A 12,769-nucleotide genomic window follows, 5' to 3' on the forward strand; every position below is an offset into this window, starting at 1 on the left:
ACCATGGCTTCCCCGCTCTGCTGCGCCCTGCCCTCAGTCAGTAGCTCATAATAATGAGTTAATACGTCATAAGAATTAGAAACTAAGTCATAATGATGAGAAACCTTCTCATTGTATGACTTTCTTTATTTTCTGTAAACATACTGTAAAATACAAAGAACAAAATTGAATTCATTGAGAGAAATCTGAATAAATCTATGAGAAAAGTGTTTGTTTTTATATTATTTGATTAATTTGGGTGAACTGCTCCTTTTCGCTGCCTGTCAGACTGCACTGAGGGCAGCAGGGGGGGAGGGAGGCTGACATGGCGGAAGGGCTGTTCCTGTTTTGCGGACTCCTCCCTCCGCTCCACACCCAGCAGCTGGATCCTCTCCGGGCGGACGGAGGTCACGGAGCCCGGCGGAGGAGGTCACGGAGCCCGGCGGAGGAGGAGGACATGGCCCGGGCCCACATCTCGGTGACGGAGAGCCAGTTCCGGTGCCCCATCTGCCTGGAGCTGCTGAAGGACCCGGTGTCCATCCCCTGCGGACACACCTACTGCATGGACTGCGTCAACAGCTACTGGGACCAGGCGGAGTCGGCCCAGCTCAGCTGCCCTCAGTGCCGGGAGACGTTCAGCCCTCGGCCGGTGCTCCGGAGGAACACGGTGCTCGCCGAGGTGGTCGACAAACTCAAGCTGAGCGAGATGGTGGCGGCGCCGCAGCTCTACCTGGTGGGGCTCGGGGAGGTGCCGTGCGACTTCTGCCCCGCGGAGGGGAGGCTGCGGGCGGTCAAGTCGTGCCTGGTGTGCCTGGCGTCCTTCTGCGAGCTCCACGTCCTGCCGCACCGGGAGGTCGGCACCCTGCGGCGGCACAAGCTGGTGGCGGCGCTGGAGTGTCCGGCGGAGCGGCTGTGCGCTCAGCACCGGCTCGGTCTGGAGCCCGCGGGCAGCGGCAGCGAGGCGGAGTGGAGCGGGGACTGTCTGCTGTGTGAGGCCGATCAGGAGGAGCTGCACGGGGCGGACGCTCAGAGAACCAGGAGACAGGTGAGAGACAACATCACTGATCTCTGTAAGGTCCTGGACTTTCATACAGGAGGTTTCTGTGAAGTTTAGAAAACCCACAGACTCTGATGCTTCAGAGACTTTAAAAAACAAACCTTAACTCTGTGAAATATTAGGTTTGACATATTGTATTCCCTCTAAGGGTTCCTGGACTTTGTACACACGAGGAACCATTTCTAAAAGTTAAGATATCTGATCAATAGATATTAGATTTAGAGCTTTCAGAAGATACCAGGTATTAGAATAAAAACACTTTAGACAACAAACATTACTGTTAATGTGTTAATAAATAACTGACGTGACCAATACATGAACTTCATCCAGTTGGATTTAAACTAATCTGTTTTACTTTAGAGTTTCATGTTCTTCATTATCCGAGCCATCAGCCGGACATTACCTCAAAGGTTTATAGAAGAGCGTTGATATATTTTGATGAGTGCAGAACGAATGGACTCTTCACTTTGAAACAAACATACAGTGAAAGTCATCGTTCGTTGATCTGGTTCCGACAGTTTTCTCTCCAGACAACGAGCGGCTTCATTGATCAGTTTGAGTTTTGTTTACGAGCCCTGTAGTACTGGTACAGTTACTGGGACACGTGTTTTTAAAGAGAGAGTTGTTTGTGTTGTAGAAAGTATTCACTGCATGACCCTGTGTTTGCAAAGGTCATACGTCTGATAAGTCTGATAGTTATTGTAGAAAAATATTCTAGAGGATGTCGTGAAATAAACAAAATGCTGTCTCTGTCATGTTATCTAATAATTGTGTGTGTGTGTGTCGGTGTGTGTGTCTGTGTCTGTGTGTGTGTCTGTGTGTGTGTGTGTCTGTGTGTGTGTCTGTCTGTCAGCTCCAGCTCCAGGAGTCTCAGCGGATGTTTCAGGGGAGGATTCGGATCGGAGAGCGAGACATAGAAGAGTTTCAACAGAGCTTAGAGTCCCTGAAGGTGACACACACACACACACACACACACACACACACACACACACACACACACACACACACACACACACACACACACACACACACACACACACACACACACACACATTCATCCCTGCTCATCCAGGTTTTTTACAGATGAGTAGAGACTGGAATCCAGAACTGGTTCCAGATTGTCCGAAACCGTCAGACTCATTCGCCTCCGACCTTATTATTACATTTATCATTGCAATCGTGTGAAGCTTGTGTATCTGAGTCGTGGCTTCATTTCATAAGCAAAGATGTCAACAGTGCGAGTTGTAATGTCTCATAAACGTGCAGAATAGCTTTATAAACCAGTCGGATGCCTACATTTTCCGATGGAACGCCACTCGAAGTCGGAGTTCATCAGCTTCTCACGGTTTGTTTACGTTTGACGTCTTCCCATCACCATGCATTGGAGCGCTTGGAAGTCGGAACACAGACATTTCAAGCCAGGGGGGGCGGTGTCCTCGAGCCCTCAGTCAGGCTCCACCCCCCCGCTCCTCCAAATATGGATACTTCTGGTTTCAATAAAACCAAGATGGCGCTGGACTAAAAGTCGAAAACTGGAGGTTCCAAAACGGCAGCTCACAAACTCACTGGGTGACGTCATGTGATCAACGATGATCTCAACATGGGGGAAAGTTATTCATGCGGCTCTACTATGATGCAACGTAAACAGTGGTGTTGTGCAGTGGGAGCTATTTAAAGCACATTGAGGTCAAGGTTACAGAAATAGACTCGTCTTGACATTACATGACACTACACACCATCGCCTCTCTGACATCAGGCTCACACGCTCGTCTCTCTGTCTCTATTCCGTCGTCTCTGCCACTCCCTCCGTCTTCCAGTAAAACCTTCCCTCCTCCCTCCCCTTGAGCTCTATCCCCGTCCATCCGCTGTGTGGCTGCTCGGGCTGCAGTGGAAAACCACTTCATCAGCCCACGACAGCATCACACTCACGTTGACCTCGAGTCATTTTTCTATTCTCCGTTCTGTGGAGGATCATTTCTGACCAAAGGCACAGGAATCTGAGACGTTGTCTTGTTTTCTCACAGACAAAAAGAAACTTTCATTTTCACACCCGCTAAAGATAAAAAGACCCTGGTGTTTAATAGCAGGACGATCGAGATATTGACAGAAAAAGTTGGGGAACTGTTGTTATGCTTCAAAATCGAAGCAAACCTTAGTCCATGGAGTTTTACACACTTTATCTTATAAATAATAATTTCTGTTGAAACAGGATATTGGAGAAACATCAAGGTTTAATTTAACACAATAATATTTGCTGTTTCTAAGAAAGTGACAGAAAAGTCCTTGTAGGTTTTCTAGTAGTTTGACATCAGTGTTTTTCCGTTGAGGGCCGCTGTGGCCTAGCAGATAGAGCGGGTCGGCGGTTCGATCCCGGGCTCCTCCAGTCTGCATGTTGATGAACCGTCCTTGGGCGAGACACTGAACCCCTGATTCCTCCATGTGTGAAGTGATGAGTAAAGTGACTATATATAGACGCTGTGTATGGATGTGTGTGTGAATGTGACCCACACGTCACCAGTGGTTAGTGAGCTGATGTTCAGAATTCTCGAGTTCTGCATTTTGTCCAGTGAGTCCACGTTTATTTTTATTTACAGTTTATGATATAGATCGTGTACCACGGTGTCTTTCAGTACGAGTTTGACTCTAACTGCCGTTCCGTTCTATTCAGGTGTCGGCGTCGGCTGTTCTGGAGGACGGTGACGCTCTGTTTGCTGACATGTCCGTTCGTCTGGAGAAAACTAAGGCAGAGGTGAGGACGAGTCTGGAGTACGAGGGACAGAGTTTAGAGCCCGGCCGGTTCACCGACTGGCTGATTTGATCCTTTCACAGACACATTGGTATCAACATTCTTTGCCAAAAGAAAAACTTTTGTTTTACAGTATAAACAACTCAGAAAATGTGTGCATTTATGTAAATTTTCTTAATTTAAGTTATATATTTGGTTATATTAGTATTTATCGTAAAGTTTATGGTTGTTGTGCCATAATGCATTAAACGTGATACCATAAAATGGTGTGCCTTTCGGCATTCAATAAATTTGGTTATCAAAATAAAATATTGAATATTAATATTTTATTATTAATATTAAATAATAACTTTAAGTTACCTCGGGGCACCACCCTTCAAAGGAAGGGAAAAGATAGCCAATTTATTGAATAAAGTCTCATAATGGTTCTAACTACAAACCAAAATTACCATATAGATAGTTAGCTAAGTTGAAGGATATGGAGTTCTTGACAGTGTAGAGGTTGGCGAAATTCACTTATGCAACATTAATGAAAAAACATTTGTGAAAGAAAAACATTTATTATGAATATAATAAAGTGTAAAAACACAAATTACTAACGGTCTAATTGCTAAATAAAGATAGGTATGTGTGTATACATGTGTGTGTGTCTGTGTGAGTCAGCGTGCTTTCAAGATGGCGGCTGGCCAAAGAGACAACACCCGTCCCCCACCTATTGGAATGTTTACGACCTGTAGAGATAATGAGGTGAAGAGTTATGCGTGTGTCTGTGTGTGTGCCAAGTTAGAGGAAGTTACTAGATTGGATGCAACGAAAGACTGTGAAGAGCATAACAGACTAGTATATTGACTCTTTCGATAAAACAACAAAAACTTAATTTATCGTCTATCAAAATCCTGGAACAAGCGTCCGCTACGCACACATGTGAGAGTGTGTGTGTCAGAAAGTTCCTGCTCGGTGTTTCCCTGCTACACCCGCAGTGCTGTACGCGCTCCGCATCATCTGCTCCTGTGCCGCAGGTTCGAGGGAGGCTGGAGGCGAAGGAGCGAGCGGTGGTGGGGCGGGCCGAGCGCGACATCGAGATGCTGGAGAAAGACGTGGAGGAGCTGAGGAGGAGAGACGAAGAGATCAGTCAGCTGCTGCAAACGGACGACAACACACACTTCCTGCAGGTGAGGAGGAAAAAGAAAAGGGGAAAAAGGGAGAGAGGACAGGGGGGGAGGAGGAGGGGGAGAAACTAGGGAGGAGAAAAATATGTGGATGAAGCAAATGATCTGTAGTTTTTGCAGCCATCCAATAAATCCATAGAGAACTCCTTTTAGTCTTTTGTTTTTAAATCTCTACAGATAATTGGTTTGAAAAATGATGATCTTCCCGGCCTGATGTAGATTGAGAGGAAATGCATGAATAAACAGCTGTTGTTTAAAAGAATAAACCTACATGCAGCCAGCACCACTTTCCAGGACATTAACTCTATGCACTTTTATCCTCCCAGTCGTGAGAGAGTCATACCAAAAGACATGAATGCATTGTCGATTATTGCATTTGATATTCATCCATTAGATCTAATGCACCCTGGAAACTAAGAACTCACCAGAGTGCATAAGAGACACCCAGAGAGATTAGTCTGTAGATGAGGGATGGAGGAGGAAGAATGGGTGAGAGGAAAGAATGAGTCAGCAGTGACCAGTGGAAAAAGACGGCACCTGCCGAGGTGCTATTTTCAAATTCAATTGCACAAGGAATTAAGGAGGGAGGGGGCGCTGGGATGCAGATGTGACGCCACGCTGTATTTTCCGCTCTTTCTCCTTCAATCGGCTCAGGCGGCTCCTCTGCTGTGCGTCCCGCTCACCACTGGTCGGCACTCCAGAGCCCTCAGCCTGCCCACGGAGGCCTTCAGCGGCGCCAGGAGAGCGCTGTGCCACTTCCGCAGCCGAATGGAGGAGGTCTGCAGGGAGGAGGTGGACAAAATCAGCCGCGCAGGTACAAACAAATGACCCCGAGACTGGAAGATATGACACGATACAGTGTACTAATACACATACGGAATACTCCCGATTGCTCGTAGGGTAATTTTAAAGTCCTGAGCATATGGTATTAAAAGGATAAAGTAGATTTATGTTTCCAGAATAACATTATGTGCTCTTAGTTTAACAATTTGTTTTCTCCCCCAGTCAATGAGAACTACGTGTCTGGTGGAGAGTGTGTAAAAGGTAAGCATAAGAAACATGATACACACACACACACACACACACACACACACACACACACACACACACACACACACACACACACACACACTCACTCTGTGACAGGTCTGACCCATTTTTACCAGGCTGCTGTTGTGACATGGTATTTAACACTGTGAGGGACAGTGGACGAGTTGGAAGAGGACGGAGCGATGTCTGATCCAACACCTGGATCATCTCCAGATTCTGCTCCGTCCTCTTCAGTCCAGTTTGAGTGGAGGTCATCGAACTCAGCGCAAAATGAGAGATTTACAGTTTGCTACGTACAATAAATGGTCACATTAACTGAACTAGGCCGGAAAAAGTCAGTTCACTGAAAACGTTATTTTCCTTCACTTGGATATATTAGCGATGCTGCCAGTGTGGAGCAAATAGAAAGAGAACAAATAGTTGTCATATTGCCGGATCATATTTTGCGGTAAATCTGGTTCTTGTGCTCAAAGAATTTAAAAATGATATCAGCAAAACCTGTAAACTGTAACATCCCTGTCCCAGTTCTGCTAATTTGTGAGAACTTACTTTCAGATACCTTTTATTGAAAACAGTCCCCAGCGAACTGGGACCAATGGGTCATGGTTTTGTCATTTTGCTTCTTGTTATTTGTATTGTTTACATTTTTTTTAATATATCAAACACCATTCGTGTCCATTGTATTGGGGAGGTGGCAGAAATCAGTGTGTGGAGAACACCAAACCTCAGCACATGCAACTACCTGCAGGTCAACATGCCACCACAAGGGGTAAGTGGAAAAATGTGTGTGGGGGGGGGGGGGTTTAGTACATTTTGGTGAAATTAACCTTTAACTTGCACAAACATCACATTTTTGCTTTGTTGGGTAAAAAGTCAAATTCAGCAAATTATTAACATTAAAGCCACAATGTGTGGGATTTAAAAATTGTACTCTGGTGCCAGGAGGATATTCTCCCCCCCCACACAGCTCTGACCTGGGGAAACGGACCAAAATATCTCAATAGCTATTAGATTGGACAGTTCACAGTGAAAAGGTGCCGTCATTGGGCTCAAAAGTTTTTCTGTCCGATATCTAACATGTTAACACGCTACACGAACATGTCGGAACATTGCAAACACCTGCTACACATCAGTGTGTAAGCACCGTCAACACAAAACCATTTGTTAAGATGTTTCTGATCCATATTCCTATGTTCTTCTTCTCTCCTCTAATATGGACAAAACGTTTTTAATAGCATCTCTCTTTGTCTTTTTGTCATTTGTCCTTCTCCAGCAGTGCCCGTGTCATTCCCTCTGTCCTCTTTGTCTCTGCAGCCGGCCGATCAGAGGATGAGGGCAGCTTTCCTCAGGTGTAAGTACTCCATCTTCTTTTAGGGCAGATCCTCCACCCATTCTCCTCCTTTCACCCTCTACCTCTTCATTTAATTGTCTCTCTCTCTTCTTCTCTATGCATCGCTTCTCCTCTCTTTCTATCTTCCTCTCCCCCTGTTGCACCCATTCAGTCTGACTATCCTGCATGTCATTCCCCATCTTGCTCTCCCGTCTTCCTCCTCTTCCCTTTCACCTCTCCACGCTTCTAGTTCACCACATAATGAGGGTCCAGCCGGGGAAATCTGAGAGCCCAGTCTGGATCCTCATCAATGATGGATGGCAAATGGCATTCATACTGTATTTATGACATCCAGGTCCGTCATTAAGACCGGCGCCTTGTCCCCGTAGAAACAAGCCTGCTGACAGGCCGACAGCGTAGCAGCACCTTGTTAGGCATCAATAAATCATGTGGCCACAGGAGGATTAAGGCCACATGTGTCATTTATCCCCGCTGTGCCAAAATGTTAGTTGAAACAATGGACCGCTTAACGTGATGCTGTCGGTGTGGGGCCCCACTCGGTTCTTGAACTTCGGGACAAGAACCTAGAGGATAAACCTGATTAAACTTTTAAATACCCGAAATCGGCATATCGCCCTCTTACGACCCAGCTCGTGATTAAACCAATGAATGATTTAACTGAAGGAGGGAAATCCCGTTGAAAGAAAGAAACAAAGAAATAAGTGGAACCAAAGGAATTATATAAAAACAGATTTAGAAATCTACCTAACTTCTAAAAACACAACAACAGAGTGATAACAAAATCTAAGTAACTACTCTACTACAGAAACAGAAACACCCAGAACAGCTGTTTCTAGTTTGTCTTTCCAGAAACTTATATATAAGATGTGAGTGTGGAATAAGTAACTAAAAACAGCTCAATGTGAGATCATAAAAATATCTCTCTGTCAGTTTCTATTTCTGCATCAACTTCCTTTCTTTCTTCTCAGTTTCGTGTCGTCTGTCGTTGGATCCAGACACAGCCCACCCGACTCTGATTCTCCTGGAGGGGCCCCAGGGTGCCCACTGTGGCGAGGAGCCCCAGTCCTACCCCCCTCACCCACAGCGCTTCGATTCAGTGGCTCAGGTCCTGTGCAGGGAAGGCCAGTTTGGTGGTGCCAGTTACTGGGAGGTGGAGTGGAGGGGCGGGGGATGGATTGACATCGGCGTCACTTATCGAGGTATCGGACGCAAAGGTGGCGGGAAGCCCTGCCTCTTAGGGCGCAACGAGAACTCCTGGCGGCTGAGGTGTACTCACGCCGGATATGCCGCCTGGCATGACAACCGTAAGACCACGGTGGCTGCGCCGCCCTGCCCCAGGATTGGCGTGTTCCTGGAACGCCAGAAAGGAGTGTTATCCTTCTACAGCGTGTCGGACACAGTGGTGCTTCTGTACACGTTTCGCTGCCTGTTCTCACAGCCGCTGTACCCGGCCTTCCGCCTGGACCTGGACTCCACACTGCTCATCTGCCCTCATGAGCGAGGCAACGGAAACACAACCTAACGCTCCCTCCTGCCTCATCCAGGAGCCATCATTTACAGTGACTCCTACAGAAAAGGGCTGTTCACTCTGCTTATGGATATTACTAAAACTAGAGGGTTGGTGAAGTGGTAACAACATCAGGAAGAAGTATCACAGTCAGGAATCAGACTTTCATTCTCATTTGTCTGTCTTGTGGCAAAAACAGATTTGTCTTCATGTTTTTTTTGTTGAAAATTGCCTTTGATTGCAAAATATTCTGTTGGATGAGTTGGGCTGAGCTGTGAACACTGTAGCTGATCTTTTTCACAATATGCCTTTTTCACATCGTACGTTATGACCTGTCCCTGCATAGAACTTACAAAGGCTCATTTATGTCAAGGTGTCCCTGGAAGCCGTGGAAGTGTGACATTAGCTATGTCCCATTTCAGGGGCCACATCCTTGCTGCATTTGAAGACTGATCACATCACAGCAGTGCAACTCATTTTGAAGACTCCTTCAAATGTGGACGATAAGTGCGTCCTACCAGTCCCAAACGATGAGGGATCCAATGAGTGGATCCTTCTTGGGTCAGTCCATCCAAGGAGTCATTGCACAAGTTAGCAGTGCTGGTGGCCAGACCGCAGTTAATCTCAAGCTAACGATGCAACCTTAAGAGGGAGACAAGCTGGTAATGCAAATAGGGAACTAGACCGTCTAATTTTGGTTCGGCCTTCGTGGTCTATTTGGTCCACAAAGGCCTTCAAGTCCTTGAAGGATGTGGCTGCTGAATTGGGACAAAGCTAGCGAGGAAATAGGTAAGATATCTGAACCCTGAAACTGAAACACCTTATTGTAAACCAGCCATCATCTGTTGTACTATTTACATCCTCTCTTATCCAACTGGGACATCTCCTGAGTAAGAGGCCTGAAAAAGTGCATCACATCCACTTCAGTGGTTTACTACTAAAAAGTATTCACCCCCTATTTGTTTTTACACTGTCTTGTCATTGTGGTAAAAGAAACGAGCTGTATTTATGGATAATATTTTCTATCATGTTTTTTATTTAACTCAGTAAAACGACTGAGAGTTGAATACCCACAGAGAGATGGGGTTAGGGTTAGGGTTAGGGTTAGAGAGAGATTTGACATATAGGCAACCTCATGAATGAAAAGTGGCCTCAGCTTCAGATTTAGAAAATGTAAATGTCATATTGTGGTGAAACGTTTTGCATGAATTAGATAATTAGTTAAATATTTTGGAGATATGCTCATTCAGTCCAGATGTTTAGATTGATCATGGAAGTAAGCTAGTAAACTAGCAGCTGGTTAGCTTAGCTTAGCACAAAGACTAGAAGTAGAGGGAATCTGCTCGCCTTGCCCACAACTTCTTGTTTTTACACTTGACAGTTAGTTAGTAGACTTTACAGGTGCTGGCAGCAGGCTCCCTATTTCCAGTCATTATGCTAAGCTACGCTAAGATACACTAATGGTGGCTTCAGATTTACAGTGGAATCTTGAGAATGGTTTAGATCTTTTTTTATCTAAAACTCAGCTAGGAACCGAAGAAGCATAAAAACCAAATTGTTCCTTTCGAGGCACATTTACATTGCAGATCTTCATTCTCAATTTCTGTACAGCAAGTAAGCGACAGCTAGCAGCTGGTTAGCTTAGCACGAAGACTGGAGGGAAACTTCATCTAGCCAGGCTCTGTCCAAGGATAAGAAAAACCTCGACTTCACTTTAGCTTCAACACTGTGAAAGTCAGTTAGCATACGTAAGAGGTGCTGGTAGCTTTTCATGTTGGCTTAAATTTTCTGTGCAGCTTGTGAGTGGTGTTTGATTCCTGACAGGAAACTGAACAAGCATTAAAGGTCCAGTGTGTAAGATTTATGTAAAAGGGATCTATTGGCAGAAATTGAATATAAAATAATCATTGTGATGTGTGTGTTTCATCTAAATTGTACGAATTGTTGTTTTCTTTACTCTTTCTTTAATTATATTTACATCAGGAGCGGGTCCTCTCTACGGAGGCAGCCATGTTTTTTACAGACTGGACAAACTAAACCTTTTGAGCTTTTATGACAACTGAAGCTAGCACAGGTTCTCTTTCATGTTTGGAAGGGGGGGTGAGGTGAGGGGCTATTCAGCTGCAACATGACACTTCACCACTAGATGTCACTAAATTCTACACACTGAACCTTTAACGCAAAAGATTATTTTTAGGATATGTTAACATTGCAGGTCTTTATTACCAAATTCAGATTTCTGATAATGTTTTATATTGTCTCCATTGTGCTAATGCTGGTGCAACAGAAGCCATTACACTTTGGTCATAAATTGTACCTACGGTAAATGATTTAAAATTTTAATCGTCATTGCAAAATTGCTTAAGACATTTACTTTGCATGACTCCAAATTCAATCCTGTCACTTTTAAATCTCGTATCCAATCACGTTTGATTCTGTTATCTTATTTTTATTATTTCATTAATAAATAATAAATAATAATTTGGGGAAATTAGTGACACACTGCAAATTTAATCTGTTCACATTGTCAATAGCACATCAGGTGGGTTTTAAATGTCAGGAAACATATCAGAACAAGAACTTGAACATTTTAAATCTGCGACTGTTTCTTTGAATGTAGCATCACAACAGACAGGGATGCACTTGCAGAGCTAATTATAACTTGAGTGGATGAATGGATGTCATGTCCTCTGGCCACAGCTTTTCTTGGGTTTTTTCATCTGCTCTTTCTTTTTTAATCTGTTCCAGAGGATTGTGTTGATTTGACCGAGCACTGTGTGAGGCCTTTATGTCAGGAATTATAAAAAAAACAACAACACACAACACGATTATTCCAGTTACATGTAACCTATTAACTTTATATGCATTTATCGAAGGCATGTTCAAAAACAGACTCAAATCATATTCAGAAAACCTGCTGTGTTACACAGTTTACTACAGCAAATGTCAAAATGTATTACAGCAATGCTACACGAGCAGGTGTAGAGAATTCTGTTAATGAATTTGCCGACCTCACTATATCTGGCAGGTCAGTTACGTAAAGAAGTAAAGAAGATTCTTTTTTTTCCATGAAGTGCATTATTCCACAAGCTGAATGACTGTACCATTAACTGAGGTGTCGACTATTTAACTTTATCTCCTTGTAGCATTTTCACCTCCTGTTTACTCACTGTGCTGTTGTTCTTTAACGTGACTGTAAAATATGTTTTATTCGTCTGAGTGTCGCTTTTTCCAAGATGAGTTCATTTAACTTTGGCAATAAACCGATCCAGGTCTGAATGTGGAGGCTGAGGTCTTGTTTTTTAAAACCTGGAAAGATTAGGACACTTGAACAATTATTATCAGAGAGGATTTTATACAGAAGACATTGTAAATATTATTAAGTAGTGAGCTAAATATTCAATCAGTGACTGCGGTTGTTTGCTTGTTAAGTCTTCTGCAGATTCAATTTTCAGGTTTAGATCTAAAAAAAATCTAACTTATAACATAAAATGTAGAGGAGCCATTTTCTAGATCACTGACTATATAAGGATGGAAAACTTGAGAGCTCCCCTAAAGCAAAGCCTAAGGGTCTTGGTCTCCCCCTAGTGGCTAACTGCAGTGTAGGTCATTATCCCTGAAAAAAACTCCTCCTCTTGATGGTGCCTGTCAGTCTGAACTGACGGAACACACCTCCTCCTCTTGATGGTGCCTGTCAGTCTGAACTGAGGGAACACACCTCTTCCTCTTGATGGTGCCTGTCAGTCTGAACTGAGGGAACACACCTCCTCCTCTTGATGGTGCCTGTCAGTCTGAACTGAGGGAACACACCTCCTCCTCTTGATGGTGCCTGTCAGTCTGAACTGAGGGAACACACCTCCTCCTCTTGATGGTGCCTGTCAGTCTGAACTGAGGGAACAAACCTCCTCTT

At 44.3% G+C, this 12,769-nt stretch overlaps 2 protein-coding genes across 6 annotated transcripts in view; both read left to right on the forward strand.

Annotated features, from left to right (window-relative positions):
• The window catches only part of LOC117754516 (hemicentin-2-like), a 541,775-nt gene that overhangs the window by 147,001 nt on the left and 382,005 nt on the right, over positions 1 to 12,769 (forward strand). The gene's annotated exons all lie outside the window — the stretch shown is intronic.
• On the forward strand, positions 297 to 9,061 carry LOC117755409 (E3 ubiquitin/ISG15 ligase TRIM25-like). Of its 5 annotated transcripts, none has more exons than XM_034575238.1 (9): positions 297 to 1,024; positions 1,890 to 1,985; positions 3,705 to 3,785; positions 4,802 to 4,954; positions 5,606 to 5,765; positions 5,957 to 5,995; positions 6,693 to 6,770; positions 7,275 to 7,352; positions 8,321 to 9,061. In XM_034575238.1, the coding sequence occupies exons 1-9, from the start codon at positions 305 to 307 to the stop codon at positions 8,872 to 8,874; spliced, it is 1,959 nt and encodes a 652-aa protein (XP_034431129.1). In that variant the 5' UTR covers positions 297 to 304; the 3' UTR covers positions 8,875 to 9,061. The 5 variants fall into 5 exon arrangements, with proteins under 5 accessions (XP_034431129.1, XP_034431218.1, XP_034431457.1 ...); XM_034575327.1 differs by having other exon boundaries at positions 7,278 to 7,352; XM_034575566.1 differs by having other exon boundaries at positions 7,316 to 7,352.

This window comes from Hippoglossus hippoglossus, chromosome 1 (assembly GCF_009819705.1).
Source record: "Hippoglossus hippoglossus isolate fHipHip1 chromosome 1, fHipHip1.pri, whole genome shotgun sequence".
NCBI classification, from domain to species: domain Eukaryota; kingdom Metazoa; phylum Chordata; class Actinopteri; order Pleuronectiformes; family Pleuronectidae; genus Hippoglossus; species Hippoglossus hippoglossus.

Bases quoted from the DNA above. Each gene is read 5' to 3' on its own strand.
- LOC117755409 (XM_034575238.1), top strand. From the start codon at position 305: ATGGCGGAAGGGCTGTTCCTGTTTTGCGGACTCCTCCCTCCGCTCCAC. The intron at 5,766-5,956 runs GTACAAACAAAT...TTTCTCCCCCAG, and splicing joins GGACAAAATCAGCCGCGCAG to TCAATGAGAACTACGTGTCT. The intron at 6,771-7,274 runs GTAAGTGGAAAA...GTCCTTCTCCAG, and splicing joins TCAACATGCCACCACAAGGG to CAGTGCCCGTGTCATTCCCT.